Here is a 25,283-nt window from a genome sequence, read left to right as displayed (position 1 = left end):
CTCCCAATCCTCAGTGCCCGACCCAGGTCTCCCTCTGGCGGCCGGAAGCTGTCATTGCCGTGGCACTGCGGGTCCCTTCGGCGGCCCCAGGGCAGCCGGTACGGAGTGCGCAGGCGCGGTCCGACGTGGCCTGGGCCTGGCTGAGGCCGGAGGGTGTCTGGGGCCTGCAGTTGCGCGCTCTCCGTGGGCTCTCGGGCTCGGAGCGGACCGCTGGCTTCCCGTGCGCCTTTGGAAGGTCAGAGTGGGCAGAAGCTCAGCTCCGCGCCGGTGTGGTGACGCGTGGGCGGGGCCGGACCCAGAGGGCGTCACGCGGGGCTTTGTGAGCCGGGTCCACCCCGGGACGCCCAGCGGGGGTGGGGGCTGCGGCCCGGGTCCAGGCGGCATCTTGCTGAGAGCCCTTCTGCCAAGGAAGTTTCCAGAAGTCCTGCTGAGGCTATTCCAGCTAGTACTGAAGGAGCCTTCGCCCATCTTTCATCTCCTACAGCTCTGGCCCGGGGAGCGGCGCTCAGGTCCTAGATCTTCCTGCCCCAGGAACCCGCGTATGCCTGGTGCTGGCCCTCCCATCCTTGGTCCCTTCTTACCTCCAGACGCTGGTCCTTCAATCCTGCGCCCCCGCGCATCGTTGGTGTGCGTTTACCTATCCCTGATCCTTGCTTGTCCTGGTCCCCAGAATCCCTGGTTCGGATCCTCCCATCCCTGATCTCTGGTGATCCCTAGTGTGCGTCCTCCACAGTTCCCTCTCCAAACCCCACTGGCTTTCTTGCTCCTCTACAGCTCCTCTACGTTGGTTGGCAGCTGAAAGCGCCAGGAGTCACAACACTGGCAGTGAATGGAGCGGGCATTGGTAATTGGGATACAAGTTTACTGGCTTCCAGCATCTCAAAGGACCCCTGAGACCTAACTTCAGTCTAGAAAAGTTTTCTCTGAGAGTGTGTGTGGTTTTGTGACGCTACTTTATTGCTCTAGTGTACGTCTGGTTCCGTTATTCCCCATGGTTGTGGGGGTGCTTAAGGATCCTGGAGGTTTGCTTTGTTGTATTATAAACGGAACGGTTTTTGATCGATGAAATGACCCTCGGATACCTAAGAATTTAGCAACTGTTTTAAAATTTTCAGAAGCAATTAAGTGAATAATGCGGCAGTAGAAGAGTGCTCCTAGTTCTGAGGGAACTGGTCTTGGTTCGTGTGCTTTGCTGATGGTCTTAATTGTGTTTGTGGAGGACTTGTTTGAAACAGGAAACCTCTGTATTTTGAGGAATGTGGTTTGTTGCCCACGTGGTGCACGGTACAATCTGAAACACACAGTTCCCAAGCAAGAATTGTTGGAATGGTTCTGGAGTTGAACCCTCCCTGACAATCAGTTCCCCAGGTTCCTGACCCAGATAGGAGGAGTGAGGGAGGTAGTTTTTGGAGTTTAGTACAGTATGCTCAGTATAGTTGATCATGGAATATTGTACACGTCAGAGAGAGACAAAAATCTGCTGCTTTCATTTTAAAAAATGTTATATCTGGGTGATGAGTAAATTAGTCTTATTTCATCATTCTATATTTATTTTTTTTTAAAGTCTGAATAATGGGGCTGGAAAGATGGTTCAGCAGTTAACAGGTTAACTGCACTTGTAGAGCACCCAAGTCGGTTCCCAGTGCCCATTTCCAGCTTCACGGGAATCTCCCCTCCCCCACATATGCATAATTAAAAATAATAAAAAACAAATATTAAAAAATTAGAATAGTTCAAGAATCACTTTGTACCCTATAAATGTTAACCTGCCAGTATATAATCTGAATAACAACCCCTTCCCATTCCCCTTTTTTGTAACAGACCAGGCATGCTGGCATCAGAACTCCTGTTGCTGGCTGTTTCCCCATAAGCACAGTTATTTGCTACTTTCTCTGTCGTGGAATAGAACTGAGTTTCCAAGTATTTTTAATCAGAACTTTACTTCTGGTGCAGAGTGAACCACATACATAGCTGAGTTTAAAGTAGGTGTTTCTTACATCTTTTATTAGAAAATTTAAACAGGAGTAAGGAGACTAACCCTGAGGACGTGAGTTCAAAATCCCCCAAACCTGTATAGAGGTATAATCTCTGCCCTCATATTGGGAGATGAGAGGCAGAGACAGGAGACTCCCCAGAAGCTAGCCTTGTCTACCAAACAGGAAAACACAAACAAACAAACAAAAAGAAGCAAAGGACCCTGTTTCAGACAAGGTGAAAGACCAGGAGGACATACACCCAGTTGTCCTCTGACCTCTCCAGGCCCCAGGGCATGTGACTGCCAACGTTTTACAAGCAGAGATCTGTATACACAAGTGAGAGAGAGAGAGAGAGAAACAGAGAGAGACAGAGAGGGAGACACAGATACACACACATACACAGAGAGAGAGAGAGGGAGACACAGAGACAGAGAGAGAGGGAGACACAGATACACACACATACACAGAGAGAGAGAGGGAGACACAGAGAGAGAGAGACACACACACACACACAGACACACACACACACACACAGAGAGAGAGAGAGAGAGAGAGAGAGAGAGAGAGAGAGAGAGAGAGAGCGAATATGTTTAAAAGTCCACCCTTGTTATCTAGAGCAGGTATTGGTTTGTGACTTGGTGATTGGACTGTTAAGCTAATGAAGGTACTGTTTATTTAGTACTTTCGATTGGCACTCCAAAGACTCTCTAGTAACCAACATTGAGAATTAAAGCATATGAAATCATTAACTTTTCAATCTTTTTGAGACATATAGTAAACAGTTTTTCTTAGAGTTTTTTCCACAGGTTTTTTTTTTCAGTGCCCAGATATGCCTGGGCACTGCTTGATTCTCTGTTTATTCTCAGCACATGAGTCCAGCCTGCTGCCCAGAAGCCAAAAGCAGTGCACCGAGCCATGGCTGCAGCCCAGTGCTTCATAGATGACACTGTCAGAAGGTTACACTCTCTTAAGTTCACGCCTTCTTGTGCCCCAAGGGAAATGAAGTATGGAATGTTTGTCCTGTGGCTTCTGAGAGGAACGAAGGGGTTGGGATCTGTGGAAGCCTAAGGCATTATGACACAGCAGAATAGACTGCAAGGAAAGTGTGTCAGCAGTGACCCCAGGGTAGGACAAATCCGGGTTTATATTGCCACTTGTATATGCTAGTTCCTGAATTGGGGGCTGATCTTGTTTTGTCCACTGTCTTAAAGTTGCTGTGTGATAGGGCCATCTATTGGCCCGTTTTTCACTACTGGGAAGTCTCACTACTAAAGTCTGTGGTGCCTTCTTTGTGTAGTTATAGAAGCATTCTTCTGTTCCTTGACTTTTTTTTTTTTTCCTTTCCTGAGAAGCTGTAAGGAGTTCACAGTGACCAGCAGGGGCACATGTGACAGTTGACTGTTAGCTGTCAGACATATTGGACTTGACATAAACTCTTAAGTACAGTGTAGGCTGTCTTTCTAAGACATGACACAAAGAAAAGCCAAGTATTTACAAATCATTTTTATAGTGGTTACAAGTCAGAATAATAGTGTGGCTGTATTTGATAAATAAAAGCTACCATTAAAATTTCACCTGTTTCATTTTTACTTTGTTAGTGGTTCCTGGAAAATAAAAATTAATTTTGTGGCCCACAGTGTAATCTTTCTGGACAAGACTGCTGCAAAGCTTTCATTTACTTGGTAAAGTAAGTAATTCAACTTCACTATATACATGAAGAATTAACTACTTTTGTAAACCAACCTGTCTCCCTTCCAAAGGCAGCTTGGATCAGTTTTCTGACCCAATTCTTAGTGTTTCCTATCTCTCAGCCGTATACTAGTGTTGCTCCGTTTTGCTGTGCAGTCATGGGCACTGCAGTTGACTCGTAAAGATGAGGTTTTTACCTCCTTCATCCTCGCACACAAACTTTCCATCCTGTCTTCCTGTTCTCTCAGGGTGGTGTAGTGCGTCGTTGTGCTAACATCAAGATGCACTATTTTTAATATTATGGCACTGAAATAAAACTGAAGCAGGGTGTTCCCCAATTACTTTCTTGATTTTGTTTGGCATCTGTCTTCCCTGGAGTTACTAATTGTCTTGATTTTTATTGCTGTAATGTTTCATTTTTATTAATTAAATTCCAAATTCTCCCAGAATTGTATAAGTTTTTCCTAAAACTTAGGAACACACCAGACACTGTCAGTTTCTGTTTCTGGATGCTTTCTGGGTTACTTTCCAGTCTAGCTCTGTCACTTTGTAACTACCCTGGGAATTCCACCTTCAGCTTGGGATTCCACTCACCATGTGAGAGGGTAGGAAGCCTGAAGTGTGTAAGGCACTGTCCTGAGGCCTGCCTGGCGTGGCAGCCCGCTCGCTCTCTAGCCTCTGTCACAGCTGTTGAAACCTGGGAATTTGTGCTTCTGGTTTTTGGGTTTATCTGTTCTCTGTGAGTTAATCCCCTTATTCTTCTGTCCGTCATTTTTCTCTATTTTGCATTTCGGAGCATTTTAGAACTCACATTGGGCTTTCTAAAAGAATGTCTGCATTTTCTTATTTCCTGTTGTTCATTCTTTTATTTCATTGCTCTTCATTCTGGGCATTTTCTCTAACTTTATAAACTCTCTATCCAAGCTATTTTATGTATAATTTCTAAAAGCTGAATATGCACCCCCCTTAAGGCACATGCATATCTTTGTTTTATGGATATTCTATTGTTTTCCCCCCCTCTGGTGTATGCATGCGTTGGAGACCAGAGGTCAGCTGTGGGTGGTGATAGTCATCAGGGGTCACCATGTGGTTTGGTTTGGTTTGAGACAGGCTCTAGAACTGTCTTGGAGGAGGTAGACTAGCAGTCTACCAGTGAGTCCCAGGGATCCATCTTCTCAGCACTGGGGTTAGCACTCAAGAAGAGGTCTTCCTGAGTTTGGAGCTGACCGCTGAGCTACCTCTCCTGCCCTCTTTACTGCTACCAATAACATTTATCAACTCACCACATACTTATTGGGTGCTTTCTTTGAAGGGACAGAAGATAAGACAGGCCCCTGTCCTTGAAATCTATTCTCATTGGAAAGAGGGCTAAGTACACCGCGAGCTAACTGGTTAATGGCAGGTGATGATTCTTGTCTTGCAGAGATGGAGAGAGAACCAGAAAATGGAGAACCTGCTGAAATTAAGATCATCAAGGAAGCATATGAGAAGGCCTTTATGTTTGTTAATAAAGGACTGAACACGGACGAGTTAGGGCAGAAGGAAGAAGCAAAGAACTATTACAAGCAAGGAATAGGACACCTGCTTAGGGGCATCAGCATCGCGGCTGCAGAGCCAGCGCACACAGGTCCTGCGTGGGAGGCCGCCAGGCAGATGCAACAGAAAATGAAGGAAACGCTTCAGAACGTCCGCACCAGGCTAGAGATCCTGGAGAAGGGCCTTGCCACTTCTCTACGGAATGACCTTCAGGATGTGCCCAAGCTTTACCCAGAGTTCCCGCCTAAAGACGCGAGCAAGAAGTCCCCAGAGCAGGAGTCCGTTAGTTCAGCGCCCCAGCGTGCTGAAGTCGATGGGAGCGCCTCAGCAGCAGGTGCCGGCCCAAGTGGTGCGCCTTCTGCTCTGCCTGTACCATCGCCCAGCTGCCCTGCCGAAGCGCCACCAGCCTACAGCCCACAGGCTGCTGAGGGCCACTACACTGTTTCCTATGGAACAGATTCTGGGGAGTTTTCATCCGTGGGAGAAGACTTCTACAGGAACCGTTCCCAGCCGCCCCCTCTTGAGACCTTGGGGCTCGATGCAGATGAGTTGATCTTGATACCAAACGGAGTGCAGATCTTTTTTGTAAACCCTGCGGGAGAGGTCAGTGCTCCCTCGTACCCTGGGTATCTGCGCATCGTGCGGTTCTTGGATAATTCTCTGGATACAGTTCTGAACCGCCCTCCTGGGTTTCTCCAGGTAAGCCCCTCCAGACAACATATGAGCATAAGCCAGAAAATGGGTGGAATATCCCATTTTCATTTCTTGACATATACCATGTCCAGGATAAGAGCAGAGGAAACAACGATTCTACTGGGTGCTGAACACATCCATGTTTGTGTGTGCTGGGAAAGTTGTAGCTGGTCTCTGCTACTTTGTGGGTTCTTTCCCCACCCTTCAGATCTCCTGGTTCACCCCATCACTAGAAAGGAGAGAGAGGGAGACAGAGACAGAGAGAGCCTTGAATCTAATTTCTTTCTTCTTGTTTCTTCTTTGAGCACTGACTATTAACAAACCTCAGCCAACCCCCCCTGAAAGAGTACTGAGCACCAACCCTACCTCTCAGGGCTCTCAGACGTCCAAACATCACACCGACTATCTGCAGCTAGAGCAAGAGGCCAATCATCATGAGCCACTGCGAAGCAACCCCGTATCCCCCACCTGGGAGTAAAACAAATACATACTCAGTTCTAGAATTCTCACTACAGGGAATCTAGTTTGGTTTTATTTGTAATTGATTTTAGGACCCAAGAGAACATTTTTTTTAAAAAAAGATTAATTTATTGTATGTATATGAGTACACTGTCGCTGTCTTCAGACACACCAGAAAGAGGGCATCGGATCCCATTACAGATGGCTGTGAGCCGCCATGTGGTTGCTAGGAATTGAACTCAGGACCTCTGGAAGAGCAGTCAGTGCTTGTAACCACTGAGCCTTCTCTCCAGCCCAAGAGAACAGTTCTTTATCAGAAGAAGATGTGTTACTTAAATTCCAAAGGGAGTTTATGTGATAAATTTGAATACGTAACTGAATATCCACAAAGGCTATCAAGATCAACCGGAAGTTCTAAACTGGCCTGGAATCACTCAGCCAAGGGCAGTTTTGCCCCTTTCGATCACATGACAGTGTCTGAACCTGTTTTTATCACAGCTGTGTAATCAAGGTTCCTATAACTATGACCAAATGCCATGGCCAAAATGAAGGATGGGGAGGAATAGATTAATTTGGCTTACACTTCCAGATCACCGGAAGAAGTCAGGACAGGAACTCAAACAGGGCAGGAACCTGGAGGCAGGAGCTGATGCAGAGGCCATGGAGGGGTGTTGCTACTGGCTTGTTTCCCATGGCTTGCTCAGCTTCCTTAAAGAACCCATGACCACTGCTAGCCTATGGATGCCACCACCCTCCATGAGCTAGGCCCTTGATCACTAGTTGAGACAGCTGGATCTCACGAAGACATTTATTTCTTCAGCTGAGGCTTCTTCCTCTCTGATGACTCTAGGCCTTGTCAAGCTGACTGACACACAGACCAAGTCAGTACAGCAGCTGAGAGCTGGTGTATTAGATAGAGTGGTCAGAGAAACTGCTAAATGCCCCATCAAGAGGAAAGTTATCTGTCCCTAAACCTTAGTCAGGCCAAGGCTCAGAAGCCCTGGCCTAGAGGGCTGAACTGCAGACAAGAGCAAAGACTAATTTGAAGTAAAGATGTGTGTTGCATTCAGTGGGGTCTTCTTAGGGTACAGACCAGCAACAGTCTCCTGTGAAAAGGTTGGGCATAGGTGCAGAGACATGGGCTTTTGAAACTGGGTCACAGTGTACTGTCAATGGATTTGTGTTTAAACAAAGCAGTTACCTGCTCCCAGATTCAGATAAGGTAATTTTGCCAGACATTGGCCTTCTGTAGTCCTCCTAATGCTACTTTGTCCTGGTTCTTATGGAAGCCAACTTGAAAGTCATTAGCAACAATTGGAAGCTTATCAGAGGTGTGGAAAACAGATTCCTTACTGGACAAGACCTGACTTACTGACTTGGTTATCTTAAGGAAGAAGTCTCACAGGTCTCATGACTGAGGGGAGGGGAGGGGCCACGGAGAGTTTCTGCCAGTCTGGTAACAGCGTTGTTGTGTAGTCACAGCTCTGAGAACACTGGATCCTTGAAACTGGAGTAGCCGGAATTGGGCACCAGAAACACGCCTTGGCTGCCAGATCTCAGCTGCGGAGCTGCTCTGGTTCCAGCAGCAGTTTGTCTTCATTTCTTTCATTTGGCTTTTGACTGGTTATATACCTTGTTTTGGGTCCTAAATAAGAAGTAGAATTGCACCCCAAGTTTAATCTGTCATCGCTCAAATATTTGCAGCACTGTTCTGACAAGGAGTTAAGGCATGTCTACTGAACCTATTTATCCTTAAAAACAAAACGACAAAATAGACAGTAACAACACAGCTATCTATTAGACATTAGGTAAACTTTCCTGGGCTCTAAAAATCATTATTAATATGTTTAGGACCTGAGAGTGAGGTTATTTTCAATAGGCAGATTTTCTAATACAGACTAAATAATTAACCACTGGGCTTTTGTTTTGTCTTGTCCCTGGCACCACTTATACTCTACAAAACGTAGTTACCTTTATTCTAATCTACCTGAATGGTTTTTGAGATAGAGGATAAAATCCAATCATTAAAAAAAAGGACTTGACAGTACTTTCCAGGCTTGCCAGGACCAGCCCTGGGCCCTGGGCGCCCAGTCTGCACAAGTTTCTTCTGCAGTCAGAAAGGGGCTGGTGTTGGTGTGTCTGAGTTTCGCTTGTCTCCCTCCATAGACCTGTCCCTCGGGTTTCTTTATGGTAGACAGTGTTCTAAGGCTGGGATGGTTACGTTTCAGTTGCTACAGGGGTGTAATAGATAAGAAATGAATGTATTTAGGAATTCTGATTTAGACAGCCAGGATATGAGCTTAAGTCTGAGTGTTGGGACAAACTGACCTTCCCATTGGTAGGTACCACAGTGTCATTTGTCACAGTTAGTGACAAGCCATGTTCTGCTGTGTCTGACACATTAGGTTGTCTGGGCATTAGCAAAAGCAAACCCTAATTAAGTAATCGCTCTGCATCACTGACAAAGTGAGTACTCAGGTGCGAGCTTCACTTTCTAGTTGTCAGTACTGAGAAACTTATGGCCTGCCTTTGTCCCAGCGTTTGTGATGACTATGAGTCAACATTTTCCCAGTGGAAATGACCTGATTGTCCGTGGGGATGGGTGGATGAAGACTATGTGGCATATGTGTACGGCGGGACACCATGCACCACAGAAGCAACTGGGGCTCATTCTGTTGAGGGGAATCACCTGACACAGTCAAGTACCACAGACTCTAAAGGCTGAGAGAGCAGTGATGGCTACTGAGGCCGAGATGTGTGGGCGAAGTAGATGGGGGAGATAAAGGATCAGTCGGTGGCTAAGTTAGTTAGGAGTGACCAGCCTTGCTTTTGGGTTTTCACTATGAAGAAATAATGGGTTTCTGAAGAGATAACATGTTTAACTTGCTTTAAATATTCTGATATATGTACACTCATCAAAACATTACTGGTTGTCCTGTTAATGTATACAATTTTATAGTTTTATTTTACCATTTAAAAGTAAAAATTACTAGTCAGTTTGATGGAATGCTGTGAGGACTAAGTGAATATTGTCCAATATTGTACTAGAAAATAATGTAGTGCTTTGTACAAAGGGATCTAATTAGAGTAATCAGCCCCCATTTTATACTAACCGTCTTTTATTTAAAGCTAGCATCATCATTATGTCAAACTCAGGACCACTTAAGACTGTAAGACTATTGTCAGTGGAGCATTTGCAACAGTTTTGAATGCAGGAAGATCAGGATAGAAGATGGTGTATGTAAATTGGAGCTGCTGGTAGACATCTGTAAAACCTTTAACATTCATCAAACTGACATATTTGCTTTTATATAACAGTTTCATGGAGATCCATTACTGATGTCTGTGTTCATCTCACTTTTCCAGGTGTGTGACTGGTTATATCCTCTAGTTCCTGATAGGTCACCAGTTCTGAAGTGCACTGTGGGAGCCTACATGTTTCCAGATACCATGTTACAAGCTGCTGGGTGCTTTGTAGGGGTTGTTCTTTCATCTGAGCTCCCAGAAGATGACAGAGAGCTGTTTGAGGATCTGTTGAGACAGATGTCTGACCTTCGGCTCCAGGTAACCTGGATTCCTAGATAAAACAAACTTCATTATGAGTGTCACTGCTTTCAAAGACCCGCAGTAGCTTCGAGGAGACTTTCTTAATGATGTGGTGATAAGAATTGGCTGCCATTGGTTGTTCAGATAGTAGGTGCTGGAGGTAAATTTTCTGTGTAGTAGCCATTAATCTCGGCTGTTACTGACCAGCTCTGCCTGTAGTTTTCTCATGAAAACATGGGGTTATAAGCACACACACACACATTTCCCTGTCTCAAAAAAGCAAAACACAGGTTTAGTGATAATGTCCACCCCACAGAGCAGTGCTGTGAACTGAAGTTCTCATTTGACAGCTATCAGGTGGCCACACCCACTAAAGGATGCCTGTTTGTTTGACCCCTGTTTACAGTGAGGTTAGCATAAGGTAAAAAATTTTGAAGATGATTCTGTTTTAGTAGGTTGGGGGAGGAAGCATTAATTAGGTAATTAGGTTCACATTTCCAAGGAGTTTTAGCCTGTACCTGCTGGTACTTACTTTTAGATCTGTGGCAAGGCAGAGGCATGACAGGGGATCATAGCAGAGGAACAGCATTCACCTCATGTCAGCTATGAAGCAGAGACAGACAGACAGACAGACAGACAGACAGAGGAAGAGGCCAGGAACTAGATTCTCTCTTCAAATGAACACCCTTAGAGGCCCTCTTCCTTCAGTCAGGCCTGCCTTCTGGTTTCTGTCAGGGTCCCGATAGTCCATTCCATTACGTGTCTGTCAGCACATGACTCCAGTGACTCATGCAGCACCCTCACAGACAAATCCCTGTGACAGGACCCATCCACTGCAGCCTGACAAAGCCTTTAGCACTGGAGCCTTTTGGAGGACACTTCATAAGCAAGCCATGGAAATCAACCTGCAAACCCTCCTTACTTAGTCTGTTTGCCCTGTCTGTGTTTTGTTTGTTTGTTTTTATTTTGTTTGTTTATTTATTTATTTCGAGACAGGGTTTCTCTGTCTAGCCCTGGCTGTCCTGGAACTCACTCTAGACCAGGGTGGCCTTGAACTCAGAAATCTGCTTGCCTCTGCCTCCCAAGTGCTGGGATTAAAGGCATGCACTACCATCGCCCGGCTCCTGTCTGTGTTTTTATCTGCCAAAAAGTTGGGCTAAGTGAGTGTAATAAAGTTTCCTTTAATTTTTTTTAAAAAAACCTTATGAGTATTGATAGTTACTCATAGCCAAATTCAGTCGACTGCATGGCAGTGCAGTCGTTTGTTCTCCTTCAGACATTAAGCATGGACTCTTACCAACCAGTTAGACTGTTAAATGGCGAGTGCCAAGAGCAAGAACAGGCGGATAGAAAGACACCACAGCTGTGTGGTCATATGTAGATGTCCCTGCGTATGTGTTGGGTTAATACGTAGTCACTGCCTCCATAACGCACAGTTTCCATGTGGTATGGCCCTTCCTTGTGTGTCCACAGGAGGAGGGTGTGAGGACTGAGGAAGGCGATTGGAGCTGGGTGCATCCCAGCTTCATTCTTACTGACTGTATTAGTTTCTTGTTGCCGCAACAAAACACCGGAAAAAAGGAGCTTACGGAAGGGCTCAGAGTGGAGAGTGTAGTCCACAGTGGGGCTGGGGTTGGGGGAGCATGGCAGCAGAGTGTGAGGCAGCTGGTCATCTTACATCCCCAGTCCAGAAGCAGAGAGAGATGGATGCAGCCACTCAGATCCCTCTCCAGCCTCAGTTAATGTAATTCGATAACACCTCATACCTGTGCCCAGAGATTTGTCTCCCTGGAGGGTTTAAATCCTACGAGACTGGCAAGAGTAACCACTATGCTCACTGTAGTCACTTACAGGTGCTCACTGACTTAGTACAGAGTACCTTTGCGCTTAGCTCTGTGGGCCTTCACTGTCAAGCCCCAGGAAAGAAACTAAGTGGGTCCAGGGTTGCAGGATGCTGCTCTACTTAATTTTACTCTTTGGCTCTATTTTATTTTTGTCTTGTGCTGTTCCAAAATGTCAGCTGTGAACTAGAAGTATTGACCCTGATTTTTACATTGAAGCGTTTGCTCACTCGGCAGAGTATACAACCCCATGGTGCCTGTGGCATCAAATGCAGACACTTGGTGCCTGCCTTCTAACAGTGCAGTTACGCATGCTTCCTTCATTCCTTGCTTTTGAGCATGTTCTCAACTTGTTCTATCTTCTCAGATTTATTATTGCATTATTGATTTAAAGCACACTTATATGAATAACTAACTGCTGGTGATCATCTTTGATACTTTCCTTTGAACTCACTGTCAGCCATATGTAGAACCCAAAGAACTCTCAAGAGTTTTAAGGTTTGGTAAGGAAGTGAACAGTAATTTAGATATAAGAAAGCAGGGTCTTGGGGTGTGGCTTCAAGAGCAAAGCACCTGCTCTGCAGTGCTGATGACTGGACGGCAGATCCCAGAACCTGTAAAAGCCTCACACAGTAGCAGCAGCATCTGTAAGCCCAGCACACACAACCTTGTTGGACCTGGGAGGCAGGGGTAGCAAAATCTCCATGAGCCCAAAGTATGCCTGGCCAAACAGAAGCCATGAAATCCTCTCAAATAGCGGTGGTTTAAAGGTGAGGACCAACACCCAAGACTGAGACTGTCCTGTGACTGTCATATGTATTCCGTGACATCAGCACATATGGCTGTACACACACACACACACACACACACACTGCACAGTTATCTGTGCAGTCAGACACACTGGCATCTGAACATGTGTGTCATGAGTGCATGGAGTGTATACCTGGAGGGTTGTCCTGCAAAGGCCAGCTGAGCTAAGCTTAGTCCTTTATGCTCTAGGCCAACTGGACTAGAGAAGAAGATGAATTTCAAATCCCCGGGAGATCGAGTCACCCCTCTGAGCCACCGAAGGGAGCTTCTGGCACTGATGTCAGGCAGTCGAGTTCTTCAGGCTCCTCAATAGACCAAGGCAGCAAGGATGCCCGCCATAAAGGAAAGCGTGGGAAAAAGGCAAGTTAAGGACGCAGTGGGATGTGTGCCCCACGTCTGATGGCCACACACGGCTAGAATGTGTCACAAGCAGATCACAGCCACAACTAGGGTCACCACACATTTGTGCTCAAACTGCTTTGAGAGAGACCTTGTGTTTGGGGATGGACTCAAATTCCGTTTTTCAAAAGACTTTTCTTCCTTTTTTTTCTTTCTTTCTTTTTTTTTTTTTTTTTTTGGTTTTTTTGAGACAGGGTTTATCCTTGCCTGTCCTGGAACTCACTTTGAAGACCAGGCTGGCCTCGACCTCAGAAATCCGCCTGCCTCTGCCTCCCAAGTGCTGGGATTAAAAGTGTGCACCACCACGCCCGGATTCAAAAGACTTTTATTTTCACAGTAAGGACCACATACTTTTTTTATGCTCCTTCTGATTGTAGGCTGAGAGCTTTGCTCTGGGTCTGCACTTCTTCCTCCAATAAATAATAAATGAAAAATGGATTGTCTGAAGCTGTGAAGAAGAAAAGTCATTCTACTTTTGTTCCTGTGAAACATTCTCTCCTCATTGATCTCTCCAATTACATTTTATCATATATGTTATATATCATACATATGAAAAACCTCAGCCCTAATATTCCCTAGTGTTTTCAGGACTGAGCACATCTATGACCGGGATCCACTGGATCCCACGCAGTCAGGGCAGCTCCATATTCATTCCTCATGGCCCGGGCAAGAGTGGGTGGTCAGGGTTTGGTTTTGATATCTAGCATATTGTAGCTTACATTCATTTCTTTGTGGGTGAGGCTGGGTGCCCTGTGCTGTCTGTTCCTCTGCTCCACCCACTTTCACCATTGCGCTGTTAGTCCTTCTCTTCTCAGCCTCCAGGGTTTGTACATTAGAGACAGTGGCCCTAGCAGTGCAGATGTTTCCCCAGGCCGTCTCTGGAGTTACTGGCAGGAAGTTTCTCTTCCCTAGAGAAGAGCTTGCTCTTCTTAGCATGTGAATCCACGGGCCTCTTCTTATCTCTGTATTTTAAGTTATACTCCTTGTCATCTGTTGGGCCCGTAAAACCTTTGATTTTTTTTAGTTATAACAACTTGAGGTCTATGTTCTTAGAATGGATGAATGTGGCTTTGAGTTTAGGTGTTGGCCAAAATCCTGGCAGTTGTCTAGTGAAGTGCTGCTGTTTCCATTTGAGTGGACTGGTGGGTCATTGTGTATCTGGATATTTGGGTTTCAAATTGGACTTTTCATTCCGCCAAAGGTGGTTTACTTACATACATCCTTCTTTACTGGCAGAGGCCTTTAATCTGTTAATCTGACAGTACTCTCTCCGTGCACCATTGAGGGGTGAATCTGTGACATGGGTCTTCAGCTGGGAGAGAATAGCGGGAGCTTGATTTTGACTCAGTGGGTGCAGTGTTGGAGTTACAGTTCTACTCAGAGCCTGGCAGAGGAGCAGATCCGTTTCAGTTTTGCGGCAATTCTGCTTTTGCATTGTTTTTTTGACCAGGTGAACTTTTTCCATTAACCTCAGCTAGTGTTTGTTGGTATTTTATCATGTGATGCTTTCAATGTCTTTCCTTTGTACTTCACTAACCTTTACATGTTTAAACATATTTACTGTTTAGACCAAAGATTCAAGTGAAGAAGTTAATCTGAGCCAGATTGTGCCCTGTGAGCCGAGTTCAGAAGAAAAATCAAAAGAATTGCCTGAATGGAGCGAGAAAGTGGCCCACAACATCCTGTCAGGTACCCCAGAGCTGGTTGTCAACTCCACAATGTCAGACCTTGAACCAGGGACAGTATTGCTTATAGATTTCTGTTTTAAATACCTGATTTAGAAATACTGATGTGGGGGGACTGGGCTTCTGAGAAGGTCACACATGCTGTGTAAATGTCTGTTCTTCCAGGGTTCCTCAGCTATCAAAGAGCTGTAAGCATAAATCATGATTCTGTCCCATGCGTTCTCATCCCTTCTCTCCCTCCCTCCAGTGCTGTGTTCTGGCCTTTGTGTTCTCTAAGATCCCCAAGTTGAAGTGTCAACCCCCAAAGTCACAAGAGTAGAAGAAGGTGGGGTCATTGAGCAGCAACTGGGTTGTTGGGGAGGAGCTGTTGTGAATAAGACTAGTTCGTCATTGAAGGCCCAGGAGGCTGCCTTCCTTCTGGTGTTCGATGAAACTGGAAGTGGTCCTCAGGAATGCATCTGCCTACACTTGCCACAGAAGTGAACCTCTGTTGCTCATCATCTGCAATGTGGGAAGCAGTAGCAAGGCCAAGGGTTCCCAACCACCTGTAACGTCAGTTCCAGGGCTCTTCTACCTCCTTCTGGTCTCTGCAGGTGCTGCATGCATGCAGTGCACACATGTTCATGCAAAAGCTCACACACACATAAAATAAAAATAAATCTTTGGTTTTTTTTTTTGCTAGAGGAATATTTATTCAAGGAAGCCATAGGTGTGCAGTTGGCATGTTCATGGCCCATTTAGGATCTACTACTGAACTCTTTTGTGTTCTGCTGATGTAATTAAAGGATTTAAAGATACAATTAACCCTAATCTCTGTAATTTTGAACTTCCCTTTTTTAAAAGGTGCTTCCTGGGTGAGCTGGGGTTTAGTCAAAGGTGCTGAATTTACTGGCAAAGCAATTCAGAAAGGTGCTTCTAAACTCAGAGAGCGCATTCAGCCTGAGGAAAAGCCAGTGGAGGTGAGCCCAGCTGTCACCAGGGGTCTCTATATAGCGAAGCAGGCAACCGGAGGAGCAGCCAAAGTCAGCCAGCTCCTGGGTAAGTGCCCTGCTTCCTCTCCGCTGAGCTAGAAACTCACTGCTAATCCAGGCTAAATGTCTGCATAAATAGCTCAGTCTCACAGAGGAGGAGTGAGGACTGAGGGGCTCCACCACCTCACAGGTAAACTTGCAGCCCAGCCACACAGTGGTTCTGGTGTCTGTCTTCCCAGGTGACACTTTAGAATCACTAAAATTTGTTTTTATATAGTTGTATAGATCTCTAGTGGATTTCCAATTAAATTGACTAGAACTATCTTTTTGATACTAAGCCTTTGAATCAGAAAAATAAAAGTGGATGATTTTCTTTCAAACTGAACTCTGCCTGAGGGGCAGGGTCTCTGTAGATACCACAAACAGAGCTTCAAATCACTTTAGGACCTGCCAAGGTTCACCTAACAGTCACAGTAACACCATGCAGGAAACGAGTTGTGGATGGCCATTTGAGAACATTGTTCGGTGCAGGTGCTGAAGTCAAGGGAGCGATTTCTGAGTCTTTTCTCTATGGTTGTGTTAGTTGATGGCGTCTGCACAGTAGCGAATTGTGTTGGTAAAGAACTTGCTCCACATGTCAAGAAGCATGGAAGCAAACTGGTTCCGGAATCCCTGAAGAGGGACAAAGACGGGAAATCTGCCTTGGATGGTGCCATGGTCGTGGCAGCGAGTAGTGTTCAAGGTAACAAAAGGCCTGGGTTTATTTTGTTCTTTAATTCTTGCTGTGTTTCTGGGTGAGCACAGAGCTACCCAAGAAGCTCAGGCTTGCTCTTTATGTGAGACTGACTTTTAAATATGTTTACAGGATTCTCAACTGTCTGGCAAGGGTTGGAATGTGCAGCTAAATGCATCGTTAACAACGTGTCTGCAGAAACTGTACAGACTGTGAGATACAAGTAAGTACAGTTTCATGTTGAGAGTAAGGCTCCAGTGCCATCAGCTCAGCCCCACAGCTGAGAGTCATGTGCTTCCTTCTAGTTAGGTTTCTGATAAACTTATTTCTTTCCATTCACTGTTTGCTAAAGAGGGAACATTTTTAGTCTACTGACCGAACTCCTGTGGCTTTGATTTGTGCTACTAATTGTTGTAAATGTTCATTAATGCAAAGAATATGTCTAATTTTTAATTATATAATTCTGATATAGTGTTTGCTTGAGAAGAAAAGGACTTGATTGGGTTTGAGGCCCTTTTAACGTTAGCTCATTAGTGTGCCATGGCTAAGTTCTGATTCCCCTTGCACATTTATATTGGGCTAGAGAGACAGTTATCTTCTTTTTGATTCATTAAGTAGACAGGACAGAAATGGATGTGTACAGGGTAGCTGATAGTTGGAGGTATGTTTTCTGTGTACTTTGGATTTGAGGTCTCTGGAGAGAGGTGACTTCACTGTGCCCTGCTGGTTGCTGTCAGACCTCGTCCCCTTGGCAAGTGACCTAAAGCCTGTGTCCATCTCAGAGCCAGGTGCCTCTGTCCCAGGAGGCTTCTCAGATCTGACTGGAAGGAGAGATTGCGGTGTGCTGGTGAGACACGGCAGGGCAGCACGAAGCACAGGATGTCAAAGGCATTTCACTGCAGGCCCATGGAGAAGAGGAGACCCCACAGACAGTCTTCAGTCAGGGGGCCTCAGCCAGAAGGCAGCACAGGGGAGTCAGACATTCCACAAAGGAGAGGAAAGAGGGCCCGTGACTTTATTAAGGTCCATGGGCTTTTGGCTTTAGTGTCCGGGGTGGGGTGGGGAGGTAGGCTAGCTGCTTTAGAAAAACTGTGAAAGGGGAAGTCACTCAGAACTCTGGTGTCAGCTGTTTGTTTTGTTAGTGGTCAGCAGTTGTGGAGTGGAACTGTGGAATGGAGTCAGTGAGAAGAGCAAGTTTACTGAGTCACCAACAAGCTACGCAAAGTAAAGTTTAAATCAGGCCAGAGTGGCCCCATATGCCTTGTTCCACTTACTTTTGAGAAACAACTACTTTGGCAGTGTTATTAAAGAACAAATTTAAAATGCCATTTGGGGGGTGTCTTCTTTGTTTGAGCTTAGGGTTTTTCAGTGTATATTGTACAAAATCGTGTTTTTTAGTAACATTTCACATGTGCACGGATAATACTTTTGGTCATATTCTCTCTCTTCTGTCTGGATTAGAGAAATTTGGATCTTTAAAAAATGTAAACCTAACCTAGTGAGAGCCAAGTTGTTTTCTTAGCTTAGTGAGTTTGGACCTTACTATTTATTGATGAAGAGGGACCAGTAGGACTGTAGAGAGGCTCAGTGGATAAAGCTCTGGCCTTACAAGTCTGGAGTTCAGACCCCAAACCAACATAAGGTCACACAAGCACATTAGCAAGGGAGGCAGAGATGGGTTCCAGGGCAATCAGTCCAGCAAGATGGAATTGGAGATCTCTGGGTTCAGTGAGAGACTCTGCCTCAGTTAATAAAGTGGAAAGTGATCAAGGACTACGTTGGCTTTAGGCCTTCACATGTTCAGATTATGCACGTGAAAAAATGTATTAATAGAGCTACTCTTTGGGTTCATACTTTCAAATTAGAGCTGTGTTCAGGGTTTCTCGTGTATTATATAAATTTAACATTTCTATCAGTTGTATAGACAAGAAAACCAAAACATTAAAAGTTAAAAACTTGTTAGAGTTTCCATCCCTAGTTGAGTGGCAGAGCTATGATGTAAGCCAGGTTCCATGTTGCTCAGTCAGGGCAGAGTGCTGTGCCCGCTCTGTCCTTGAAGGGCTGTCTACACAACTTCAAGCTCTGGACTGACCTCTGTACCATTAATCTACCATAATTTAGATAGCTTTGGGCTTAGGTAGGACTAAATTTAATTTCCATCCTAAATTGTTTTGTTTTCTCAGTGGGGGTGTGCCTTCAAATCAAAGGAACATGACAGATGAACTTGGCTGCCATTGTTAACCAGAGAGCTGAAAACACATACAGAGTGAATTATGATCACCATTTCTTAGCAGGGAAAGTGGAGGTGCTGTTCTGTTTTCTCTGTGTGTAGATTGTTAGGGAGGAGACCGGTGTGATGAACAAGGAATTTGAACAAGGTTCTGAGTGAGCTCACTCCTGCAGTGTTGTGTATCAGTGCTACTTTATTCTGTTCTCCAAAGACACAGTGTGAATAAACAAAGCAGAGTTGCCCAGCATTGAACTTGTGACTGTAAGGGCGACAGTTCTTAACAGTGATTTAATTTATGCCAATAGAATCTTGGGAAGAGAGGAGAGGCCTTGGGGGATTAAAGATTTGGCCCCAGTATTCCGTTTTACACCTGTGGAGATAATCTGGCTCAGAAGTAGAAAAAGACAGATCTGTTGAGCCAAGGACAGCTTAGTGACAGTGTGGGAGAATAGAAGAGCCAATCATCAATTCCTTCATTTACTCTAGTTCTTACTTATTTAAGTGTGTACACTAGGGAGTGTCCTTACATTTTTGACTGCTGTAGAAAGGAATGTGTGTTTGTATTCTGCTCACTTCAGTGAACTGAAGCTGTGTCCCGCCTGCCTGTGGAAAGCACTGCTCTCCTCAAGTTCTAAGTCTACAGCCCCATATGCATTAGGCCTGGGAGGAAAACAGATGCCTTGGAAAAGCTTCCTTACCTGGCGTGTGCTGCGGTTGGTGTGAGGGGCAGGAATACTGAACCTTTTTAGGTGGATATATAGGGATTTTTGGTCAGTTACATTAACACTTCAGTTTCACATTTTTAGATTTAGCAAAGTGAAGAGCTACAGGAATAATGGAAAACAATAAGCAACTTCACCCACAGAAGTCAGCCGCAGCACCGCCTGCTAATTAAATAGCCCTCTCTCTGCTTAGGTTCCTCAGCTCCTCTGTGTTGTTAAGGAGAAGGATGGCATTGCAGCAGGTTAGGTCTGTTTGTAGAATTTATCTCTGAATATCTATTTATGGAAAATAAGCTTAACAATGCTTTCCTGGAAGAAATTTACTCTCAGATGGTACTAGATTGTATTGATTTGTTTAGAGTAAAATTTAAATTAAATACCTCTTAAATTTCCAGAGGTGATGAACTAGCTCCAGTGACAGTTGTCATGGTCCTTGAAACCAGGTCTGCATGACATCTGTGCAGGAATTGCAGCTGCCCCCCCCTCTGTCAAATACAGATCTGAACAGATGGACCAACAGCACTGTTGCCCGTCTCTTGTTTTTCTTAGCTGAGTGCTCCTGTTTCTTGAACAATTGTAAATATAATTTCCAGGTCTTTCGTCTCCCCATCACTGCTCATTTTAGTGACAGGTTTTTCAGTTTTCTAAAAATATTCTAAAGGTAACCAGAGCTGACTTGGGTGCACAGATGGATGCTGATAGGACAGGTCCTGTGAGATCACTGCTTGCAGATGGATGCTGATAGGACAGGTCCTGTGGGATCGCTGCTCCTGTGTCAGTCTACTTTGCTCTTGATGAGGGAACAAAAGATGCTCACACACAAGTCAGTCTTTACTGTCTTTTATCATATTTGACACTTTAAAACCCTTTTTAAGGTCCAGAGCTCTCGTGTCTGTTTATTTACTGCTGGGAATGAGCTGAGGCTGTCCATGCCAGGCTGCGTGCTCCCAGGAAGCTGCATTCCAGCCCCGCCCCTGTATTGTCTTAGGGTTATTTCTGTTTTGTTTATAATTATTAAGACCTTTCCTTTACAATGCTTAACTTCACTTTGCTGATTTCTACCTGTTGTTAAGGTGCTGTTTTGTTTTCCACCATTTTGGGGGGATAAAGTCTTAATTGCTTGCGTGGTTTTCCATCCTGACTGGCTCTGCTGCAGTTGTAACTGCTTAGTGAGACCAAGAGGTCAGCAGTCTGCACATCACCCTCCACAAGGGTTGTTGCCTTCTAGCTGTGTTCATTACGAATTGGTTCTCTCTAGCGTCTTACTTTAGTCCAGCCTCCTTGTTTCATGAGTAGTGTCATTGTCTTAGGCTTCTGTTGCTGTGATGAAACACCATGGCCAAAAGCAAGTTGGGAAGCTAAGGGCTTATTTGGCTTGCACTTCCATATTGCTTTTCATCATGGAAGGAAGTCAGGACAAGAACTCAGGCAGAACCTGGAGGCATGAGCCGATGCAGAGGTCTGATGCAGAAGCCACGAAAGTGTGCTACTTATTGGCTTGCTCAGCCTACTTTCTTACAGAATCATAGACCACCAGACCCAGAGATGGTGCCACCCACAATGTGGCCCTCCCAGCCACAGTAATCACTACTTAAGAAAATGCCCCGCAGACTTGCCTACAGCCCAGTCTTATGGAGACATTTTCTTTGAGTTTCCCTCCTTTCAGATGACTCTAGCTTGTATCAAGTTGACATAAAACTGTCACAGTCATCTATGCCTGTGGGTGTAATTTAGACCTGTGCATCAACAAGTTTCAAATCTATTTGTTGTCCTAATCTCAGACTCAGCTACACACCGTTAGAGCCTTGACCCCACAGTCTGTGTGCTCCCACCTTTAGGCAGACCCTGTTCTGTCCTTTCTCATGTAATGGACGCGTGTTTCCTGCCTGCTCTTGCACTACTGCACTGAAGTCAGAGGGGTTTGCAGAAACATGTATGTGGCCAGTACATTCCTTTGCTTATTTTTCCCCATTTGCTTTCATGAAAAACATAAATTCTTTAGCTTCACCTACAAGGTCTTCCTAAACTAGCCACAGCCTGCCTTCTTTCAATAAATATGAGAAAAAAGGTGTTTCTCCTTTAAATATATCAGGTCACTATTTCTGAGCATAGTATTGATGGCTGACATCACTTGATTGATGTGATAGGTGTCACTATCACATAGTATAAGATAGCTTACACTAATCTGTAAGCTCTTGACTGGTTGTGGTGGTCTGTCTCTGTGGGTGTCAGTGAACACACTGGGCATATCTGAGAAATTCTGACTGAGATCACACAGGGGGCCTCTCAATCAGGATGGCTTCACGGTCACTTGCATTGTCCTGCAGTTGTGGGGTTTGTTCATGAAGTGTAACTAAAGTTTTCATTTACTAAAAAGTAAAAATTCAAAACAGCTTTATAATCTTACCTAGGTTGTTGATTTTGAGGAATTTTAAGCAGTGTATTTTAAGTTGAAAGACAGTAAAGGACTGAATAGTTAATTATCTAGGAAGACAGGAATAGACGTCTATTAGGAAAATTGTGTGTAAGGGACATTAAAGCTGATAAGTGAGGATATATTTAAAAAATAAACACAGTAAGTGAAAGCCTTGTAAAGTATATATTTTTTTTCGTATTATGAGGTAAAGAAATTGAGATGCAAAGACAGAGAGAGTTGGGCAAAGGCATATGGCCAGTTGCTTGTCTGATGTCATTTCCTGACATTGCCTGGTGTGAGTTTCCCACATTGTAGCAGTTGTCTTAGCCTGCAGAACAGGCAATCAATACAGACACTTATTTAACACATCAAGGACGGTGTAGCTTTTAGAAATACATTGCACACGGAAATAGCCAGTGTCATTAGCCTTGTCATCAAACTGCTAAGGAGGAGTGCTCTGGAGTGTTCTACTGAGTGGCCATTCTGAGTTGAACATTTATACATCTAGGAGATTCCCAGTTCTTGAAAACAGGACTGGAGCCAAACTGAGCATCACTGTCATGTGGCCCCCACAGTGCTGGAAAGCACTCTCTGGGATATGTTCTGGTGTCCGTGTCTGTTCTCAGACTTGGCTTTAAAGCTTTACTGATTATCACTGTCTAATGGGTACGGTCACGCCCCCACGCTGAAGCTCCCACCCCATTCTTGGGTTTGCTAAGAGTTCCCTTGGCTGCCATGTCCCTTTGCAATGCTAAGAAGTTGCAGAAAAACAGCTACAGGAAGCTTTTTTGTCATGTGCCTAGCAAGAAAGTCCCCTTTGCAGATGCTACTAAGCTAAGATTTGACTGGCTGTGGGTTCCGGTGCTGAGGATAGATCGGGGTACATCCAGGGCCACAGTAAGATTACTTCGAACTTAGAACACTGGGGTTGGAGAGACCAGGGGGCTGCAAGCCTGTTTGAGTCAGCTGGCAATGAGTTCTGTAAGGCAAAAGCAGATCCGTGTTGGTGTTAAATGTCAGTGCCAAGCCTGTCAGCCTGAGCCTGGTGCTGCATGATGGAAGGATGCTGCATGACTCCTGCAAGGAGTCCTCTGACCAGGTCATGTTCACAGCGGTGACTGCTCAAGGCAGTGAGGCAGCCATGTAGGTCCACAAGAGGCCAGACAGAGCAGAGGGCCAGGGCGTCTGTGTACTTGGCCGGTCTACAGACAGCAAGATGGCCAGTGAGTTGGCAGTAGCATGGGGTGCCAGGAGAACCTCACAGTGTCTCTGCTAAAAGACAGATCCGATGCTTGTGGGTTAGGGGCATTGGTGACGCTGGAAGTTCTGTGTCCTGCAGTCACTTCAAGAAACAGAGATTTAAACAAGTGAGTAACAATGCTTGTTTTAATTTATATTTAGTTTTTTTCATCATGTTATTACTCTTCTAGCTAGTCTTTAATCTTTACACACAGTTTTTGCTAACAGGGAGAATGCAGCTTTGTAGCCGTGTTTTTTAATTCTCTCCTATGTCTTCAGTTATTAACTAAATTGAAATCTAGGCTTCAGTTTTGCTTTCAAGAAATGGCACAGATATCATATAACTTATCCTATTGATTTCTCTCATAAGACATATTATGTGTTCTAATGTCATTGTTATACTTTCACCTTTTTTAAAGGTATGGGCACAATGCAGGAGAAGCTACACATAACGCAGTGGATTCAGCTATCAATGTTGGGGTCACTGCCTACAATATTGACAACATCGGCATCAAAGCCATGGTGAAGAAAACTGCCAAGCAGACGGGACACACTCTCCTCGAGGACTATCAGATCGTTGAGCGCCCTCAGAGGGAGAGTCAGGGAGGAGCCACAAGCACAGAAGGGAGAAGAGACATAGGAAAGCAGCTGGAGGAAGAGAAGCCAGGGGCAGGAAAGACGGACAAATAATGAGAATCCTGGGAGTCACCTGCACCAAAGCCTTAGCAGACGGAGGGTGTGGAGCGGACGGAGATTCTCCACAGAAGAACAGCATCTTCTGTCTGTTCATTTCTACAAAGTGACTGTTGGAAGTTTGGGGCATGTATCCACTTACAAGGAAATAATCAGTATTCTTACATCTGGCTTCTAACATATGCAGTTTGTAGTCTCAGTAAGTTTATTTTCCCTTAAATGTGGCTAAAATATTTTTGCAGTTAAAATAAAGCTTATAATATATATGTGGTTTAAACCTAATGTCAATCTATTTTTTATATGTGCTAGCCTTCAGAAAGCAAAGTAGGAAGCTGTGCATGTGATTTCACAGCCACCTGGGTTCTGATAATACCGGGAAATGACTTCATGTCGATGCCTTTCTTTTGCACTAATTGTGGCTCTTTTGAGATGCCCAACAGGGTTTTCAGCAGATAAGCTAAACAAAACTGTGATCTTAAAGTTTGTTCTCAGATAATGCTTTAGAAATCTTTCTCAAACAGGGACGAGCTTGGTCATGAAAGTGCCTTGACGCTCAGTAATGTTTCTCTTATTCGCTAGCTCTCCTGCCTACTAGGAAACCAAAATGGCCTTGTGATTTAAACGGAAGAAATGCTTCTTTAAGTCTTTATGATTGAAGCTAGAGAATTTTTTGATAGAATGAATTTTTATGAATTCTTTGAGAATTTTGTACATGCATAAATGTGTTTTGATTGTATTCCCCCACACTCCCCAACTCCTCCCAGGTCCACACCTCCCTCTTCCTCCCAACCTCATGTTCTTTTGTGCGTTTGTTTTAAATAGTCCAGTTTGTGCTGCCCATATGCTCATGGGTGTGGGACCATCCGCTGCAGGTTGGTTCATCCTCCAGGGACCAGGCTCCTCAAGAAAACTGATATCTTGTTCCCCAGAAGCCATCAACTGTCAATAGCCCCCCCCAGCTAGGCTGGGAGCTTGTGAGACCCTGCCCACTGCAAGCTGGTTTGATCCTGTGGAAGTGTGTAAGCTGCCGTGTGTGTAAGGGTCCTGTCATGCCCAGAAGATGTCAGTTTATCCATGCCTCCTGGACTTCTGACTCTTGGCCATTCCACTCCCCTTCCTCCATGTTCTCTGGGCTTTATGGAGGAGTGTGATATAGACTAAGGAATTTTGAAGTATGATTTGTATTCTATTAAAATTTGAATTGATTGTTACTGGCATTAAGAAATCACTTTTCCATATCTGCTTCTGTAAGTTTTTCCTAAATTTCTAGAAAGTAAAACACAAACATTGCACTTACTAAGTGTAATATAGCTCCACTCAGTCATTACAATTTATACCAAAAGCCAGGAAGTGATGGGAGGAGCCTGTCCATATCACAGGGAAGAATATGGAACTCTTTGGTGGGGAGTCCCAACTTTTGCAGAATACAGGACAGACATTTGCCCATTTTCTTTTAAGTTACAAATATGTAATTAAATACTCCATGGTATTTTATTTCTATTAATTTTAAAAGGTTGATATTGTTTTTTTATAGTTTTGGCCTATTGTAATCATTTCTGAACCTGTAGTTGGCTAGCTTATGAATTTCATTAGAAACTGGTTAATGAATATGCTTTGAGAATAAAATGGTTTTTGAATTTCTGGG

General features: G+C 44.6%; 1 protein-coding gene across 9 annotated transcripts; it reads left to right on the top strand.

Moving 5' to 3' along the window:
* Spart (spartin) lies at positions 1 to 25,283 on the top strand. Of its 9 annotated transcripts, none has more exons than XM_029475278.2 (11): positions 285 to 844; positions 2,843 to 2,932; positions 3,575 to 3,663; positions 5,089 to 5,900; positions 9,720 to 9,917; positions 12,740 to 12,910; positions 14,518 to 14,638; positions 15,478 to 15,672; positions 16,189 to 16,347; positions 16,471 to 16,561; positions 23,365 to 25,283. In XM_029475278.2, the coding sequence occupies exons 4-11, from the start codon at positions 5,091 to 5,093 to the stop codon at positions 23,633 to 23,635; spliced, it is 2,016 nt and encodes a 671-aa protein (XP_029331138.1). In that variant the 5' UTR covers positions 285 to 844; positions 2,843 to 2,932; positions 3,575 to 3,663; positions 5,089 to 5,090; the 3' UTR covers positions 23,636 to 25,283. The 9 variants fall into 9 exon arrangements, with proteins under 9 accessions (XP_085692017.1, XP_029331143.1, XP_029331141.1 ...); XM_085835889.1 differs by having other exon boundaries at positions 2,843 to 3,101; XM_029475283.2 differs by lacking the exons at positions 285 to 844; positions 2,843 to 2,932 and adding an exon at positions 2 to 235 and having other exon boundaries at positions 3,614 to 3,663.

This window comes from Mus caroli, unplaced genomic scaffold, assembly GCF_978045245.1.
Source record: "Mus caroli unplaced genomic scaffold, Mus_caroli_1 scaffold_3, whole genome shotgun sequence".
NCBI classification, from domain to species: Eukaryota; Metazoa; Chordata; class Mammalia; order Rodentia; family Muridae; genus Mus; species Mus caroli.
Note: the sequence above shows the minus strand (reverse complement) of the source record. Positions and strands in the feature narration are given on the sequence as shown.